The 18572-nt window shown below is 51.0% G+C and overlaps 1 protein-coding gene across 2 annotated transcripts; it reads left to right on the forward strand.

Annotated features, from left to right (window-relative positions):
- The first annotated feature begins 593 nt into the window (after positions 1 to 593).
- Mamstr (MEF2 activating motif and SAP domain containing transcriptional regulator) lies at positions 594 to 6292 on the forward strand. 2 transcript variants are annotated; one of them, XM_059276812.1, is made up of 11 exons: positions 594 to 702; positions 960 to 1053; positions 1477 to 1555; positions 2501 to 2539; positions 3060 to 3193; positions 3462 to 3646; positions 3965 to 4052; positions 4210 to 4404; positions 4913 to 5254; positions 5346 to 5400; positions 5526 to 6292. In XM_059276812.1, exons 2-11 carry the CDS (start codon positions 1033 to 1035, stop codon positions 5807 to 5809), a joined length of 1422 nt encoding a protein of 473 aa, XP_059132795.1. In that variant the 5' UTR covers positions 594 to 702; positions 960 to 1032; the 3' UTR covers positions 5810 to 6292. The 2 variants fall into 2 exon arrangements, with proteins under 2 accessions (XP_059132795.1, XP_059132788.1); XM_059276805.1 differs by having other exon boundaries at positions 594 to 1053.
- The last annotated feature ends 12280 nt before the right edge of the window (positions 6293 to 18572 follow it).

The following is an 18572-nucleotide window of genomic DNA, read 5'->3' on the forward strand; positions in this document are numbered from 1 at the left end:
CCAGCTCCCTCCTACCCACAAAATCCAAACCAGCCTTCTCCCCCGGTTCTTCCGCTGCTGTCTACCTACTGTGACACTGCTGAATTCCCACATCCAGCACCTTTTACCCTCAGAGAACCTTGGGTCCTAGTCCTCTTCCATCAGATGCAAGAATGCAGACCTCAGCTCTTCTCCTTACTCAGCGGCCCAAGCCCCAGCCCTCCTCTCCCAGATCAAGAGTCCTGACTCCTGCCCCTTCCTTTCTTAGAACCAGGGGTCTGGGCCTCATGTCTGAACTTTCCCCTCCTCGGAATTTGACTCCTACTGCTGTGTCAGGAAAAAAGAACAGGTGGCACCTGCCGGCAGGGTCCGAACACGACCACCTGCCGCTGTTGCTCACCCTGGTCCCAGTCCCTGCACCTGCTCCCGTCTGTCGCCTGTGGCCGCCCCACCCAACCCAACAGGCCGGGACGCGAGGGAGGAGACAGTAGGGGGACCCTCGAAGTGAGCCCGCCCCATCCTCTCCGCGTGTGTGCCCCGCCCCTTCTCTGGGTCCCGACAGGGTTTCTGATCCATGGCCCGCGACCAGGGCTCCCGCTCGTCCCAGAAAGGGGAGTCGAGGGCGGCCCTAGGCTGGTGGGGCGGAGCCTGAGGTCTCCAGCCTAGTCCTCCAGACTCCACCCGCTTCAAGGCACAGCTGAGTAGCTGAGCGGAGCCCACCTGGTGAGAAGCCCCTGGGGTGGAGACAGGGACCCTCCTTATTACCCTTCATTCGCCGTTTTGGTTTCCCCTCCTGGTCCAAATACCTTTCCCATAGAGCCTGGTGCATGACATTCAACCCATTGTTTCAGGTGTCTGTTGCAGGAACCCCTGCGTTTCCCAGACACCCGTCAGCCTCCCTGATTCCCTGCTGACCCAGAATCTTGGATTCTAGTCCCTAAGAGCGTGGAGTTCTAGTCCTTAACCTCCTTTTCCTTCAGGATTCAGAGTCCAGACGACCGCTTCCTGCACTTTCAAAGACCCAGAGGTCCAGATTCCAATGCTCTCCTTAGGATGCAGGAGTCCATGACTCAGGTCCTTCCTATACCACCAAGGTCCAGGAGTTGAAACTCCAGCCCTCTAGCTTCAGACTCAGAACTCCAGGCCCCAACCCTTCTTCAGACCCAGCAGTCCATGAGCAAGAACTACTTTCCTGAAGCCCAGAACTCTAGGCCTCAGCCCTCTACTTCAGTCCTAAGTGTCCAAGCCCTACCCCTGGTATCTCACACTGTGGGTCCTGGTCCCAGCCCTCCTTTCTCAGACCCAGGGGTTTAGGGCCCAGCTGCCCTCCCTTAGACCTGGATATGTAAGACCCACCCACCCACCCAGAAGATCTGGCCCAGTACTTCTGTCTCTCTCTAATCAGTTACCGCCTCTCCCGAATTTCCCCCAAATGACAACCACCTGTCATCCACTTTGACCCTGCTCTCCGGCGGCCCTGCCTTCCTCTTTGTCCAGGTCTCCACCCCAGCCTTGGCAATGACCCTGGCAGCCTCCTCTCAGCGCTCCCAAATCATCCGTTCCAAGTTCCGCTCTGGTGAGAGGTTGCTTGTCTAATAGCATGTGGGGAGGGGTCCTGGATCCAGGGCCCAGGGTCCCAGTGACTCCTCCTGGGTGGGCGGAGGGACCCATGAAGCTCACGCACAAGGTCATTCATGTTGTGGAGTAAAGTGGTGGATGAGTGTGCACATGGCTTGCTAAGCTGTAAGCGGGGACACCCAAGACTGCATATGTTGCAGAGGACTTAAACTGATCTCTAGGCAAAGCAGAAGAGCAGAGTGGGACCTGAGTGGCGTGGGTATATGGCTGGGGACCAAGAGCTATCAAGCCTTGAAAGTGTTATTAGTCGAGATCTGTTGCCAATTCAAAGAGTTCTGAACACTCAAGAGAGGAGCAGAAATGTGCACTGGAAAATCTTTGCTCCCAAACAGAGGGTCAAGTCTTGAGTATGTGAGTAGCATTCATGTGGATGCATGCCAGCGAAGAGTAAGCCAGGGTGGAAAATCATGTAAAGGCTAGCTCTGAAAGCAGAAAAGCAGCATATGTGCAAACCAGAGTCCAGAGGGGCTGGAGCCTCAGGGGTAGGTTTGCAGGGTGCTGGCTGCGGGGAACGCCAGGGGTAACACAGAGAGGGGTGCAGGGATAAAAGGAAGTGAGGTGTTGATGGCAAGATGGCGACTGTGCCAGGGTGGGTGCAGACTCCTGAAGTGGCAGGTGGAGCCAGGAGCATGGCTGCCTCCTGGTTGCAGGCTGGCTGGCTTTCCGCCTCAGGAGTGGCTCTGGCCCAAGATGCTTTGCTGGCAGGAGCAGGCAAGAGGCCCTGAGAAGGGAGAGGGAATAGGCTGCCCGCCCACCCGCCCCGGGTGTGTGAAGGGACTGGGCACGTGTGTCCCGCCAACAACCGTAGCTCCCACCCATCAACCAGGCTTCGGACACTCCCTCCCCCACTTCCTTGTCCCACCTCCCTTTTCCTTCCACACAGTCCTGCAGCTTCGGATCCACAGACGGAATCAAGACTGCAGTAAGTGTGGGCCCCCAAAGGGAAGGGATGGTGGCCTCAGTCCCCAAGGACCATGCCTGCCTCAAAACAGTGAAATCTCAGCTGTCACTTCCAGAGGACTCAGGAGTCAGTTGGGCCACCCCACCCATTGAGCTCTCCCCAGTTTTCTCACCCCAGACACCCCAATCTTTCCTTGGTGGCGTCAGGTATCACAGCCTCTCCCACACTCGGTTATCCAAATATAGTTTTTTTGGCCTGTCCATTTCCCTGGAATCAGGGGTACAGGCATCCCCTGGTTCTGTCCCAGGAATACACCGGATAGCTGTGATCTGAAGCAAACAGACCCCTTGCTGACTGAGGACAAAACTCTCTTCCTTTCTCAAAAGTGTGAAAATCTGGGGACTCAGGAGTCCAGGAACCCAGCTGGACACCTTGGGCCATGCTCCTTGCTCCAGGCTGGCCCTCCTTTCCTGTAGTCCCGCTCCATCCTCTCCAGCCTGCTGTCTGCTGGTCTGTTCAGGGTCCTCCGCTGTCTTTTCAGCTTCAGATCCATGGATCTCAGCCTCAGGCCCAGCTCTGGCTCCAGCTCTGCCCCCTGTTCCTGCTTCCTTCCTTGTCAGCCCTGGCATCGTGCCCCCTGAGCCAGCCTATTGTCCTTGGAGGTCTCCAAAGAAGGTGAGCTTTGACAGAGGGCAAGTGCCCAGGACAGTCAGTCAGTCTAGCCTTGGTCCTAGCCACTGCTGACACTACACCTTCCATAGGCCAGGAAGGTGGGGACCAAGCTGAAGCATCGTCCCTGTTTTTTCTCTTTGTTTTTGAGACAAGCTAACTGCATGCCTAGACTGGTCTTGAACTCTCCATCCTGCCCCGGCCTCCCTGGTGCTGGGGTGACAGTTGTGGTGGGCCACCAAACCACCAAGCTTGGCCTTACTTGCTCTTTCAGGAATCTTCCAGGAACTCTCAACACTGGAAGGAGCCCAAGGTCAGAGGGAACTTGACATATCACCTGTACATGCCTCCGGAACGGAACCAAGGGCCTAGGGCAGATCTCCAAGAGGAGGGGTCAACCCTGGGTCCCCCGGGGCCACCTCTGTGGAAAGAGAAAAACTCACAGAGGCCACACCCTCGGTAGGACTCTCATTTTTATTCTCCAGGGACCCAGAAACTCAGGCCCCACCCTCGTCCCTCAAACCCAGAGTGCAAGGGAGAGGAGCCTGCCCCGGAACCCCCTCCCCCAGAAGCCTGGCTGTGCATGCTGCCAGCCCTCGGCCGGAGACACCACGGTTGCACATCTCCCACACCCACAAACCCAGGCCTACGTTTGCCCCACAGGAGGTCCAGAATTCCTCATTTTCCCGCATCCTCCGAAGCTCCTGTTTTTAAGGTCCCTAACTGCCTTTCTCCCCCTGTCCTAACCTTTCCTCACCCCCTCACGCCGGTCGCTAGGATGAAGCCCTCCTCATCAGGAGACTCCAGTCCCTCACCCCCTTCACACAAGCTGGAACTTCAGACCCTTAAATTGGAAGAGCTGACGGTGAGTTCGAGTTGCAGTGTCCCAGGGCTGGCCCCAGACCTGCAAACCCGTGGCCGCTGCTCTGGGGCAGGCGGTCTGGATTCCGGCTCCGCCTGGTTTCCTAGTCATCGCTCCCAAAAGCTCGCTCAGCACCTCCGCCCCCGCCCCCGCCCCTCAGGTCTCAGAGCTCCGGCAGCAGCTGCGCCTGCGGGGACTCCCCGTCTCCGGGACCAAGGCGACGCTCCTGGAGCGCATGCGCGGTGGCGCCCCGCCCAGAGAACGGCAGAAAGCCCGGCGCGAGGACAAAGAGGCCGCGGCTCCCTGGCCGCGCCTCAAGCCTAAGACGCTGGGACCAGCCCGGCGGTCGGGCACGGTGAGGGCGGGGCTGTGCACGCATGGACCAATCAAGAGAAGAGAAAGAGGAACAGGGCGAGACCTTGGGAAAGAATAGCCAATGAAATGTTGGCAAGGAGGTGGGACTTGCGGGTCTTAAGAGAGGCCACTAAAGCCTGGGGGCGTGGCCAACCATTGACAGCCCGCTGTAGTCAGAACCGGTAGGCGTGGTTTAAGGGAGAGAAGCCAATGAAAGGATAGGAGCGGGGCCTGTAAGCTTATTTAGGGAGAATGAGCGTTTGCTGCCAAGCTTGACTACTTGAGTTCTATCCCTGAGACCCATAAAGTGGGAGCCGTGAACCAACCCTGAAAGTTGTCCTCTGATGTACACATATATGCACACACACACACACACACACAAAGTGAAAAAAAAATGTTAAAAAATAAAAAGCATTGGGGTGAAGCCAAGGAAGGGCTGTGTCAGGGCCAGGGGGCAGAGCCACGCCTGATGGGCCGGCATTATGGAACTCCATCTTTCCTGGTTCTAGGTAAAGGCAAATGCGGCGACTCGTAGGCTGAGGTTTTCTGGAGCTGCGGATCCCCTGAGGGAAGCTCTGGCTCCAGCTCCCGCTCCGGCTTCCGCTCCAGCTCCGGCTCCAGTTCCAGCTTCAGCTCTGGCTCCGGCTCCTGCTCCAGCTCCGGCTCCAGCTCCCGCTCCAGTTCCAGCTTCAGCTCCAGCTTTAGCTCTCGCTCCAGCCCCAGCTCCAGCTCCAGCTCCAGCTCCAGTTCCAGCTTCAGCTCTACTTCCAGCTCCAACGCCCTTTCCATCATCTTCTCCAGCCAGCCTGACTCTGGAGGAGGAGCTGCAGGAAGCGATCCATAGGGCGCAGGTGGAAGGGCATGCATGGCTGGGGTGTGCTCAGGGACTGGGCTCTGGACCTAAGCCCGACCCAGGGTCACATGTCGTGTGCTCATCCACAGCTGCTTCCGAACCAGGACATCGATGACATCCTTGAAGACCAAGTGGAGCCAGATGGTAGGAGCAGAACTCCCACATTTAGGGGAGGAACTGGACTTGGGAACTCCTGGGTCCGAGGGAGGAGTGGGCTGGGAACAGCAGTGAGCAGGACCTGCCCCCTAAAGCTCACACTCCTCCTGCAGACCTGCTGCCTCCCATCCCCTTGGACTTCCCTGGCTCATTTGACGTGCTGTCTCCCTCCCCGGACTCGGAAGGCTTCTCTTCCGTCTTCTCTTCTTCACTCCCATCCCCTTGTAGCTCCCTGTCCCCTTCTCCAAGGGCCCTCACAGATTCCTTGGACTGGCTGGAGGCCTTGAGTGGGGGTCCACCGCTGGGCTCTGGGCCTCCAGGCCCCAGCATCTTCTCAGCGGACTTATCTGACTCCAGTGGTACTCGGCTTTGGGAACTGCTGCCAGATCCATGGTGAAGGACCCTGGGGTTTCCGAGGAGCGGTCATCTGCACCCACAAACACCCTCTAACTACAGAGGGCTCAAGATGCCCTCATCCCCTCCGGACCCCCTGCTGCTGACACACAAATGCTGGACCTGCCTACTTGGTCTCTGTGTGACCCCTCCCTCCCATCCGTGTAGTTGCGGGTGGGGGTTCATTTGCTACTGGCCAGTGCAAACAAGCTTGCTGACTCCTTCAGAGACCTGCAGGGTGTGTGCACCACTTCCTCCCGACACTGGATGGCTGCCTGTCATCTGGGAATCGGAAGTTTGTGATGTTTGGGTTCAGGAAAGGACAGGGAGAGTAGAAGGAAGGCAGACCCCTGCTCTAGTTAGAGGTGAGGGGATCAGTGAGTCACCACCACCTAGTGGGTGGTGACTCTAAACTCCCTATCATCTTGAACCTATGAGTGTTGTGATTACACCTAGCTTTCTTGCTTTTTTTGTTTGTTTGTTTGTTTGTTTGTTTGTTTGTTTTTCGAGATAGGGTTTCTAGTTCTGGTGCCTGTCCTGGGTCTGGCTCTGTAGCCCAGGCTGGCCTCGAACTATCCTCCTGGCTCTGCCTCCTGAGTGCTGGGATTAAAGGCACCATCACCGCTTGGCTGCTTTCTTGTTTTGTTTTGAGAGCAAGTCTTGGTATGTAGCCGAAGCTGGCCTCTAACTTGTGACAATCCTCCTGCTTCAACCTTCTGAGTGCTGAGCTTAGAGATGTGAGTCACCATACCCAGCTCTCATGGTTTGTTGAAGGGCTTCCGGGAGCTAGGTGGGGAGATGGATGGCAAAAGGAAGAGGAGCTGGAATGTGACCTCAGGTGAGCCTCCACCCCGTGCTGTGAGCATGGCTGCCTGGTGAATTAAACTGTGGGTTTCCTGTACTTATGGCTCATGAGACTGGGCCTTTGCATCTGTGTTTGGGCTTATTAACAAACCCACAAAACAGAATTGCTTTAGATACTTTTGCATAGCCGTAACCAACATACTCAGGGGAAGAAGCTCAGGGAGGAGGAACTTAATTTGAATCTTAGAAGGTTCAGTTGTGGTTCCTCAGCCCCACTTGCTTGGGTAGGACACCATGATGGCCAGATGTATGGAGGAGATTCTTCACTTCGTGGTGGACAGGAAGCAGGGAGAGAGAGAAACAGGAAAGAGCTAGGATGAGATACCCCTGAGACCTACCTACCAGTTTCCAGGCCTCTCCAAATAGCATCACCATGTACGTGTGAGCCAGGGCAGGACAATGCATATGCGAAGCATAACAATAATTGGCTGTGGTTTACTGGGCTCTGCAGGGGAGTTATTCAGCTCCACAAGGTGTTGGAGAAGGATGTAGTCATCCCTAAGCCCAGATGGGTGAGGATACCCAGTGTGGCTCACTCAGATATGCTAGGTACCGTGGAGGAGATGGGGAGAAGGCTGAGCCCAGCTGAGTCATTGGATGTCTAGGCCCTTGTTCTCTACGAAGCCTCAGCTCTCTTCTCCACGTGTTCTCTCTACTAGAAACCTGGACTTTTTATGTGGTAGCCCAGGGCTTCGAAGAATGAATGTTCAGCTTGGAGTGGTAGCACACGACTTTAATCCTAGCACTCAGGGCAATAGACGTGAAGAGCTGAGGCAGGAGGATCAGAAGTCCAAGATCAACTTCAACTATAGAGAGTTAGAGAGTTCAAGACCAGCCTGGGCTACATGAGACCCTGTGTCAGAGAGAGAGAACGAGAGAGAGAGAGAGAGAGAGAGAGAGAGAGAGAGAGAGAGAGAGGGAGCTGAACACTTGAGACCACCAGACAGCAGACATGGATGATTGCCGATGTCTTTGGGCCTGGCAATAAATTTTGTCTCATTTTGTCTCCTTTTGATCAGAAGGTTATCGGGAAAGATGGAACTAGTGTTAAAGGGACTGGGGGGTAGGATGTCAATCAGATGTATCAGAGTTGAGAAAACCAAGAGCCTGAGTTTTTACTTCAGTAAAGCACAGTAATCATACTCCCAGTGCAGACTGACATTTCGGTGGCTGTGGTATGTGGGATCATGGGAGTTATGACTGATCAAGGACAGAAACCCTGGGGAGTGGAACAGGGGTCAGAAAAATAGCTGAGCTTCCAAGGGTTAGGGGGCACTGGTAGAGAACTTCCTGGAAGATGGCGTCCTGGAAGAGGGATGTGAAGAAGACATCAAGGTGTGGAGGGAGCTGGCTCCCGGGAAAGCTGGTAAGGTTGAGTGCTCTGAATAAGACAGCAGGAAGGCTGTGGCCAGCCCAGGCTGGAGACAGACTGAGCTGCTGAGCTGGTCCTAAAGGGCCCGTGATGAGCTGACAGAGGAGTTCCCAGCCCTGGAGGGTCAAGAGGATGTAGTGGGCTTCTTCTTCAGGCTTTAGACACTTTCCTTCTTGTTTCTTGCAGCAGTCCGCTGGCTCAAACGCCATTACAAGATGGCGCTGGTTTCCTGTTTATCCCGAATGCTAACGTGTCGCTCTCCCGCCCGATAGTACTGACCAATCAGCTTACCGCCCAAGCTCCGCCCCCAGAACCTGCATATAAGCCAGCTTGCCCCGGCGCCCGGGGCCCTCCTCCCGTACCAGCTCTCCCGAGAAGCCATAACCGAGCAGCGTTCAATAAAACCGTGATAGAGGAAGAATCTTGGAGTCGTGTCTTGCTTCCCCGCTGGTCGGGGCGCGCCGCAACTGGTGCCGAAACCCGGGAAACTTCGGACCTTGCGAACGACTCGGAGGAGGGCCGAAGATTCAGAACCTCACACGGGAACGGTGAGTACTCATAAGGTATGACTGACGCCTATGACACCAATCTTGCCTTTTTGTTGGACTTTTTCCCGTTGATAATTTTTGTGTGGGTTATCTTGGTGATTGGGTGCTGCTTTTGGCTGCGCTGCCACCGCGCGGAGGAAACTTGTTTGTGTTGCTGTGAGCGAAACGAAAGTAAAGTTTGTGTTGCTGCGAGCGAAACGAAAGTAAAGCTCCTTAGTGGGGACAGTCTTTCGTTAGCTCGTTGTTTTCTTTGAGTAAACCTGGTGTAGAGAAATCAGTTTCAAAGATGGGGAACTTTGACTCACATATTGAGTTTTTTGTCAAACCTGTGAAGGAATTACTGGGTGCAAGGGATATTAATGTTTCCTCCGGTTCTATAAAAAGGGCGCTTAAAGAGATAGATCAACATGCGCCATGGTTCGCGGTATCCGGTGATCTCACGATGAGTTCCTGGGAAAAGCTAGGAAAAGATTTAGAAAAACACAAACAAGATCTAGGAAAAGCCACCTTGCCTTTTTGGAGATTGGTGAAATCTTGTCTGGATGAGGAAAAGGCACAGGAAGCAGTAGCAAAGGGGAGAAAGGCTATGGCAGAATGGCAGGATAGTCAGTCCGAAACCGGTAAGGAAACAGAAGCTAGCAAAGAAAATTCTAAACGTAAAGAAAATAAAAGAGAAAAGAAGAAACAAAAATTACAACATACAGAAAGGGAACCTTCAGCACCAGCGTACCTATGGTCGGAGCTGGCCGCTATTAATTTGTCTGATTCTGACTCAGAGTTAGATACTGAGGATGAGATAGACCTAGAAAGGGAGGCTGCGGGGTATGAGCGTGAAAGCTATGGCCCAGGGCCCGGAGCCGAGCTATCACGACCACCGCCCTTCGCTCCTAACTCACAAGTGAGTACAGGAAGCTGCGCAGGAAGTCATCGCATTCCTCCCAAAACCTGGACTAAACTAGCAAATGCTTTCCCGGTGTTCGAAGACCCAAACACACAGGTCAGGTCTCATGAGCCTGTATCTTACAAGATGTTAAAAGATCTAGTACAAGCAGTTCAGACCTATGGCCCAACTGCCCATTATCCTCTGTCTATTTTAGACAGAATAGCTAAGGATGTTTTGACTCCGGCAGACTATCAGGAAGTTGGAAGGGCAGCTTTACCCCCTGGTACTTATCTAGAATGGAGGTCTCTGGTCACAGACCATGCCCAAATTCAGGCCCGGCGTAATGCACAAAATGGCCAGCCAGCCTGGACGGCGGATATGTTGTTGGGTCAAGGACAATGGGTAAATAACCAGATAAACTTCCCCATTGAAATTTACAATCAAGTGAAAGAGATACACGTATCCGCCTGGAAAAAACTGGTCAGAAAAGGAGAAGTGAGTGGAAACCTTACTAAGATCATTCAAGGACCAAATGAGCCTTTTGCTGATTTCGTAGCCCGGATGCTTGATGCTGCGGGAAAAATTTTTGGGGATATGGAAACAGCTCTCCCCTTAACGCAGCAACTTATTTATGAACAATGTACAAAGGAGTGCAGACGGGCTATCACGCCCTGGAAACAGAAGGGGCTTGAGGCTTGGTTGAAAGCATGTAGGGAGATAGGGGGCCCTCTCACCAATGCTGGCCTCGCTGCAGCAGTTATGACAGCTGTCAACCGAGGAAGTGGCTCTAAAGGAAAATGTTATAATTGCGGAAAGCCAGGACATCTAAAGAAAGAGTGTCGGTCTCCTTCAGGAGGAAACCAACAGAGGATGCCAGGCACCTGTCCCCGATGCAAAAAGGGAAAACATTGGGCAAATGAATGTAGATCAGTGAAAGATGTTAATGGGCAGCCCCTCCAGCCGATGTTCCCTGCGGTCTCAAAAAACGGATCACGGGGCCCGCGACCCCGGGGCCCGAAAGTGTTCGGGGCTATTCAGAACGAGGCATCGGGGGAATTCCCCCCGCCTCCCTCCAATCAGGGCAAAGAGCCACGTCAGCAGCCGCAGGGTTGGACTTGTGTGCCGCCTCCTCAATGGTACTGACTCCTTCTATGGGGGTGCAGGCCATTGATACTGATCTTATGAATCCATTAAATAAAAATGAGGTGGGCCTTATAATTGGGAGATCAGGTAGTTCCATTAGAGGATTGATGGTTTTGCCAGGTGTTATTGACCCTGATTACCAGGGGAAAATCAAGATTATGTGCTGGTCTCCCAAGGGATTGTTTTCAATTGCTCCAGGAGACCGCATAGCTCAGATGTTGGTTCTCCCCTCTCATCATTCTAGATTTCCAGCTTCTGATAGGGAACGAGGCCTTAATGGGTTTGGATCTACAGGGAAAAATGCCTTCATGCTTGCCATGGGTTTGGATCAGAGACCTACGTTAGAATTAATAATAGAGGGAAGGCGATTCCTTGGATTATTGGATACAGGAGCTGACCGGAGTGTCATAAGACAGGAAGAGTGGCCCTCAAAGTGGCCACTTACTATCGCCTCCCAGTCCCTTCAAGGCTTAGGATACCAAGAAACACCTAGCATGAGCGCTAAGGAGCTTACTTGGCGCTCAGAAGAACAAGAAGGAAAGTTCCAGCCTTTCGTTGTATCACTCCCCGTTAATCTATGGGGACGGGATGTGCAGCAACAGATGCATTTGCAGCTTACCAATGAGTATTCCCCTGCATCACAAGCTATCATGAGGAAACAGGGATATTTTCCAGGAAAGGGGTTGGGAAGGAACCTTCAGGGAAGAAGTAGTCCAGTTCAGCCGTCATCCCATAGGTATAGAGAAGGGTTGGGTTTTTCATAGGGGCCTCTGAGGATAAGCAACGATTAAAGATACCCTGGCAAGTTGATACACCCGTTTGGACACCTCAGTGGCCCTTGTCAAAAGAGAAGCTCCAAGCGGCAAAACAATTAGTTGCAGAGCAGCTTCAGTTACATCATATTGAGCCTTCCACGTCACCGTGGAATTCTCCCATCTTTATTATTAAAAAGAAATCAGGAAAATGGAGATTGTTACATGATCTACGCTCCATAAATGCACAGATGGTTATTATGGGACCCGTACAACGAGGTCTCCCTATGCTTACAGCATTACCAAAAGGATGGCCTGTGATAACAATAGACATAAAGGATTGCTTTTTTTCTATTCCCATTCATGAAGAGGATAGACCTAGATTTGCTTTTACAGTTCCAGCCGTTAATCATGAAGCTCCTGATGAACGCTTTCAATGGCGAGTTTTACCACAAGGCATGGCTAATAGCCCGACTATGTGCCAACTTTATGTTGGCCGCGCCATTGACCCTATTCGAAGTCAGTTTCCCAATTTGAAAATTATACACTATATGGATGATCTTCTTATAACTGGAGAAAAGGTTAAGCAAGTCGAAGAATGCTTGCAAAGCCTTTTGAAAGCTTTAGCAAATGCAGAGCTTTATATTAGCCCTGAGAAGTTACAAAAGGGCATACTTGTTGATTTTCTTGGTACCCGTATTTCCCCAGATGAGATTATGCCCCAGAATATTACCTTACAAACTTCATGCCTTCATACATTGAATGATTTTCAAAAATTTTTAGGAAATGTTAATTGGCTAATGGGATATTTGAAAATACCAAAAGGAGACCTTATGCCCCTATATAAGATATTGGAAGGTAATCCTGATTTGACCTCTCCCCGACAATTGACATTGGAAGCTCAAAATTCTATCCAAAAGATACAGGAAGCGTTAAAAACAGCTCAATTAAAAAGATTAGACTATACTCAGTCATTCCAATTAGTAATCCTCCCTACAAAGGTTGTCCCTCTAGGAGTGGTTTGGCAGAATGGACCTCTTTGGTGGCTGCATGGACAAGGATTGGGATCTAAAAATGTCCACTATTATCCCGATTTAGTGGCAAGGCAGGCGTTAAATGGCCTGAAGTGGTGCCTTGAGTTTTTCGGCGAGCCACCAGCAACATTGATAGTGCCCTACACCAAAGAACAAATTGAGATTTTAACAGGTGCGACCTCATGGTGGGCTATTCTTGTGGTTAGTTTTGCAGGATATATTGATAACCATTACCCTAAACATCCTCTGTTAACATTTGCCTCGGAGGATACTGTTTATTTTCCTCGAATCACATCTCAAAATCCCATCATGAATGCCCCTGTAATTTATACTGATGGCTCAAAGACCGGCAAGGGTGCCATGTCCATCGATGGTCAGACCTACAGTTTCCAGTTTCCTACCACCTCCCCTCAGGTAGCAGAATGTCTTATTATACAAAAGGTTTTTGAGAAATATCCTAATATTTCTTTTAATTTGGTCTCTGATTCCCTATATGTTGTCAATTTACTTAAAAATTTGGAAATTGCTGCCTATATACAACCTTCTAGTATGGTGGCGCCGGTATTAAGACAGATTCAAGCCTTGATGTTACTTCGCTCTCAACCTTTTTATGTGACTCATATTCGAGCACATAGCGGGCTTCCAGGGCCAATGTCAGCCGGGAATACGTTGGCAGATGAGGCCACCCGCATAGCCATAGCTGCTTGGATTATGAGTACACCTTGTGAACAGGCACAAAAGTTCCATGATAATTTTCATGTATCTGCTAACACCTTGCGCCTGAAGTTCAATATCTCCAGGGAACAAGCTCGTAAGATTGTCAAAAACTGCCAACATTGTGTTGCCTTTCACCATCCACCGCATATAGGAGTTCTCCCCAAAGGGCTGAAACCCCTAGCCTCGTGGCAAATGGATGTTACCCACATCTCAGAGTTTGGGAAACAAAAATATGTTCACGTTTCAGTGGATACCTTTTCTGGCATTATTTTTGCCACTGCCATGACTGGTGAAACGACACGCCATGTCATTGCCCATTGTCTAGCTGCATGGGCCAGCTGGGGTAAGCCTTTGTTCTTGAGAACGGATAATGGTCCGGCTTACACTTCTTCCTCATTCCATTCCTTTTGTGCAACAATGGATGTTCAACACTCCACTGGCCTCCCTTATAATCCACAGGGACAAGGCATAGTGGAACGTGCAAATCGTACTATTAAAGAACTGCTTCAAAAACAAAAAGGGGGAATAGGGCGCACCCCTGGCGAGCGCCTCTCCTTGGCTCTTTTCACTCTTAATTTTTTAACTTTGGATGAAGCATCTAAGACCTCTGCTGATCGCCATGTGGGCGTAACACCAGTCCTTCGGGAGATGGTGTTATGGAAGGATGTGCTAACAAATAAATGGATGGGCCCTGACCCCGTATTACGTAGGTCAAGGGGATCTCTTTGTGTTTTCCCACAGAATGCAAGAGACCCGATTTGGGTGCCGACAAGACTAACACGAGGGGTACAACAACATGAGGAAGATGGAGAAGATGATGCTGACCTTCCTGAGAATTTGAAATGTTACAATTGAATTTCACCGCCTCTATTGCTGCCCTAAATCAGACGCGTGCTCATTTGACCACCTTGGGAGAATTTACTGATTTTTTGGTCACAGCTGCATCTTATGTGAAGGAATGGGCTGGGGTGTGGGCGATGGGAACAGTGGGCTTGATTGGTCTAGTCATACTGGGTTGGATCCTCTGTAGGTTGATAAAGCGCAATCGTACAGAGCGTACACTTATGCTCAAAGCTATGGCCGCCCTGGATGCTGGCGGTTCCCCAAGTATCTGGTTGGCCCAGCTGAGGGAACTGTAGGCTGTCCTTGCACTCGGAGGGCTCTGCCCATTGCACCCGATTAGGAAGCCTATGATACTGCTCCTGCACACGGAGAGCTATGCTCATTGCACCCGTTTTGAGAGTATCATTGTTCCTCCTACTCAGCACTCGCCCATCGAGCAGGAAGCTCATCATGAGGAGACTCCTAGCTCTGGGTTGCCAAAAACAAAAAGGGGGAACTGCAGCAGTCCGCTGGCTCAAACGCCATTACAAGATGGCGCTGGTTTCCTGTTTATCCCGAATGCTAACGTGTCGCTCTCCCGCCCGATAGTACTGACCAATCAGCTTACCGCCCAAGCTCCGCCCCCAGAACCTGCATATAAGCCAGCTTGCCCCGGCGCCCGGGGCCCTCCTCCCGTACCAGCTCTCCCGAGAAGCCATAACCGAGCAGCGTTCAATAAAACCGTGATAGAGGAAGAATCTTGGAGTCGTGTCTTGCTTCCCCGCTGGTCGGGGCGCGCCGCAGTTTCTTGTATGTTTACATTTTTATATGTGTGTGTATACACACACCACATACCTCCCCTGAAGCTGGAGTGGCGAGCTGCCTGACATGAGTGCCAGGAACTGTCACAGCACCTGCAAGAGCAGCAAGCTGTCTCTCCAGAGCCTCAGTCCTCCATTTTGGAGACAGCATCTGATTGACCTCATTCCCACGCCCTTCCCTCCCTGAGGCTACTCAGGTCCTTTCCCGGCCCATGTCCTCTGCCTCCATTTAGTCTCCTTGCCATCTCTGGTTCATCCTCTGGTGAAGGAAGCATCCTTCTCCCCATCCTTGCCCAGTCACAGCTGCCGTCACTCAGCTGTGTAACCCATCCCTCATCCCGGGAGCCTTGAGCTCCGGGACACCAGTTTCCAACTGAGGCTCCCTCCCTCCTCCTGCCCACTGTTACCATCTCCCCTCAGCCAGTGAGCCTTGGGTGGAGAGCACTGCAGAGCCCTTCACAGCCCCAGGAGAGGTAGGGTTGGGATGGAGATTTGGAAGGCTAGGGCAGGTTTGGTGTGGGTGCTGGCTTGAGCACAGAGCAGGCGAAGCTGAGACCAGCACTCCTCACCACTGTTACCCTGACTTCACATACTTCAGCCCCTCCCCTGGCCTCAGTGTCCCTGGGAGCCCCAAACCTGTTCTTTCACCCACCTGCCACCCTGGTCTTCAGAGAGGGGAGGACATCTTTTTTCCTTCCAGTTCCTTCTTCCTCCTTCTCCTCTCTTTCACCTTCCTTCCACAAGACAAGATCTCCCTGTGTAGCCCAGGCTGTGTTCAAACTGGACATCATCAGGCTTCAGCTTCTAGAGTGCTCAAATTAGGTGGACTACACATAACCCTTTATCTTAAACGTGATTTGGTTATATAGCTGTATGACTGTCAAAGATAAGTGGACACAGAGCTGGTCTGTCTTGATGGCATTTGGAGATAGAATTCACATTCCAAATGATCCACCCATTGATAGGTAAAGTTTATTGCTTTCCCTATACTCAGTTCATCTCCCACTATGATCAGTTTTCATTCATTTTCTGTCCTATTGTTTTGTTTTGTCTTTTGATTTTGAGGCAGGGTCTCTACATAGCCTGGCTGGCCTGGACTCACAGAGATCCACATGCCCGCTTCTCTGTCTCCTGAGTGCTGGAATTAAAGGTGTGCACCACCCTCATCCTCCCTCTCCAGATGGAGGAATGGCTCAAACCCATTTTATCACTTTCAAGAATGTGAAATTGGGCTGAGAATGATTGGCCATGCCTTTGACCCTATCACTCTGGAGGCAGAGGCAGGCAGATCTCAAGGCTAGCCTGATCCACATTATGAGTTCCAGGACAGCCAGGGCTATGTAGAGACCCTGTCTTGAAAGACCAAAAGAACAAAACAAAACAAAACAACAAAAAACAACCCCCCCAACAACAACAATAACAACAACAAAAAACAAAAACAAAAAAACCCCATGTGATTGTGGAGAGGCATACTTTCGTTTCTTTTAGATTTTGCTTTTTTTTTTTTTTTCTTTTTTGTTTTTTTGAGACAGGGTTTCTCTGTGTAGCCCACTCTGGCGTCAAACTAAGAGATCCACCTGCCTCTGCCTCCTGAGTGTTGGAATTAAAAGTGTATGCCACTCCAGCCCAGCCTGGATTTTGTGATTTTCTTTGTCTCTGAGACTGGCCTGGACTCCCTGTGTAGCTGATGTAGCTCCTGATCTTCCTGCACTGTCACACCCACAACGGTGTCGCCCGTGTGACAAATGCCGATCTGGTGGTCTCACAAGGAAGGGGGGCACATGTCTCTCGAGGCTAGGCCCCCGCCGGTCCCCTGACAATCAGCCCGAGCAATGGTTCCTGGATACATTGTTCCCTAAAGACCAGCCTTCCGTGGATGGTTGGCAGGACTCCTGCTTCTTTTTTCTTTCCTGACAATAACAACCTCCCTGTGCCTGGACTCCCGCAGTCGCTCGCTTGACGTACCTGGTAACTCCTCAACTGTTACACTGGCACTGCCCCCAGTGATTCAAGCCCTTGGGCAGATAGCACAAAAAACCCCTACTTCGGTGGGGGCACTCATGGATGGATTAGAACAGAAAGAGCTAATGGTTCAGGTTCCCACAGATTCTAAGGAAGAAAATGTAAAAGTAAAAAGATTGTTAGGTAACCCTCACTCAGCTCATGCAAACTCACAAGAAAGAGAACTTAGGAAACTGGCAACCCCCACAAGAATGGTTGGAAAGTACATTCAATACCGTGTTAATGGGAAATGGTGGACACCCCCTCGTTAAAATCCCAAAAATAAAAATTACTTAGATCCACCCCCTTTTACAGGGGCTTATGACTATAAAAAAAAATCATAAAAAAAGTTATAAAATCAATTGCCTTTTATAAAAAGGCTGGTTAAAAACAAAAAAATATAATATACATATGATAAACAAACAAGGTCAACTATATTAAAAAATATAACACCTATACTAAAAAGATGGGCTAAGGCTCTTGACAAAGACTTTATAACTGTGTTTAATAAATTACTAAAAATAGATTACCAATTAGTAAATATATATTCTGACTCTTAGGGTTCAGGCCACAACATGTCTCTGTCTAAAAAGATTAATCATTCTAAAAACCACATTATATAACCACAAAAGATTACGTCTATTACTTTCCTTTTGCCCCTGGGCTTAATTCCTTGTTAAGATTATAGAAAATCTCAGCCTAATGTTCAATAAAATTACAACAGTTTCACAACATACTCTGATGTCTATGTCTATCTGTCATCGCCAAATCCCAATTATCCTAAACACCTTCATCCCATTCTCCCTTGGTCTGATGGCCCTACTGAGATCCAGTCCGCGACACTGCACTCATTTCCTTAATGCTGGGATCACAGGTGTCCACCGCCACACCCAGTTTGAAGATTTTCTTTTTTGAGACTGGGTCTCAGAATGTAGCACAGGCTGGCCTCCAAATGTCAGATCCTCCTGCTTTAGTCTTCCCAGCGCTAGGAGAAGGGGAGGTACCACCGCCACCCACTCCAGGCCACCCATGCACTATGCCAGCACCACCAATGTAGCAGGGGGTCTAGAGAGACACTTTAGGGTTCATGCTGTCCCAGATAATACTTCAAGGGTTTCCCCCCTACATCACCCTGGCTGTTATCATAATGGTGTCTATATAGGTTGCATTCCTCAATTGTGAGAGGGATATCATGGTATGTGCTCACACCTGAAGTGTAACAAGATGGTATCACACACTGAAATATCTGGAGGACTCCCCTAGGCCTAGGGATGCCACACTGGTCTCCGGGAAGCCAGGGCTGCAGAGGTGGACGTGTGATTGATGTATCTGCACTGAGTTCCACCCACAGAGTTCTCAGACAGACTGAGTAAGACAAAGAGCCCTTGGTAGATGGAGTCCCGAGAACAAGCAATGTGGTGGGGGCACTGTGGGCTACCAATGGCCTTCACCTTCTTTATGACCAGCTGACTTTGTGCAGTCAGCCTGCTACTTCGGATCCCAGGCTAGACCAATCCCACGTTCTCTTTCTCCTTGAATCATAATGAGCCACGTGGGCATGTAGTGACACCATTCTTGTCAAGGGTTCCAGGAGTTAGCTGCTGGGGTGCTTACAGAGGTGTGGTTTTCATTGGACTTGACTATGGTCCTCATGGCGATGGCCGGACCTTTGAGAGGCAGAGCCAAGGGGACTGGAGAGAGGTTCAGAGAGCAATTCCCAGCATCTGCATCCAGCTGCCTATAACACCCAGTTCTGGCCTCTGAAGATACTACTGCACTCACGTGCACACACCCACACATATACCCGTAA

Source organism: Peromyscus eremicus, chromosome 1 (assembly GCF_949786415.1).
Source record: "Peromyscus eremicus chromosome 1, PerEre_H2_v1, whole genome shotgun sequence".
Lineage (NCBI taxonomy): Eukaryota > Metazoa > Chordata > Mammalia > Rodentia > Cricetidae > Peromyscus > Peromyscus eremicus.

Bases quoted from the DNA above. Each gene is read 5' to 3' on its own strand.
- Mamstr (XM_059276805.1), top strand. From the start codon at position 1,033: ATGCAGGAGTCCATGACTCAG. The intron at 2,540-3,059 runs GTAAGTGTGGGC...CTGTCTTTTCAG, and splicing joins CAGACGGAATCAAGACTGCA to CTTCAGATCCATGGATCTCA. The intron at 3,194-3,461 runs GTGAGCTTTGAC...TTGCTCTTTCAG, and splicing joins CTTGGAGGTCTCCAAAGAAG to GAATCTTCCAGGAACTCTCA.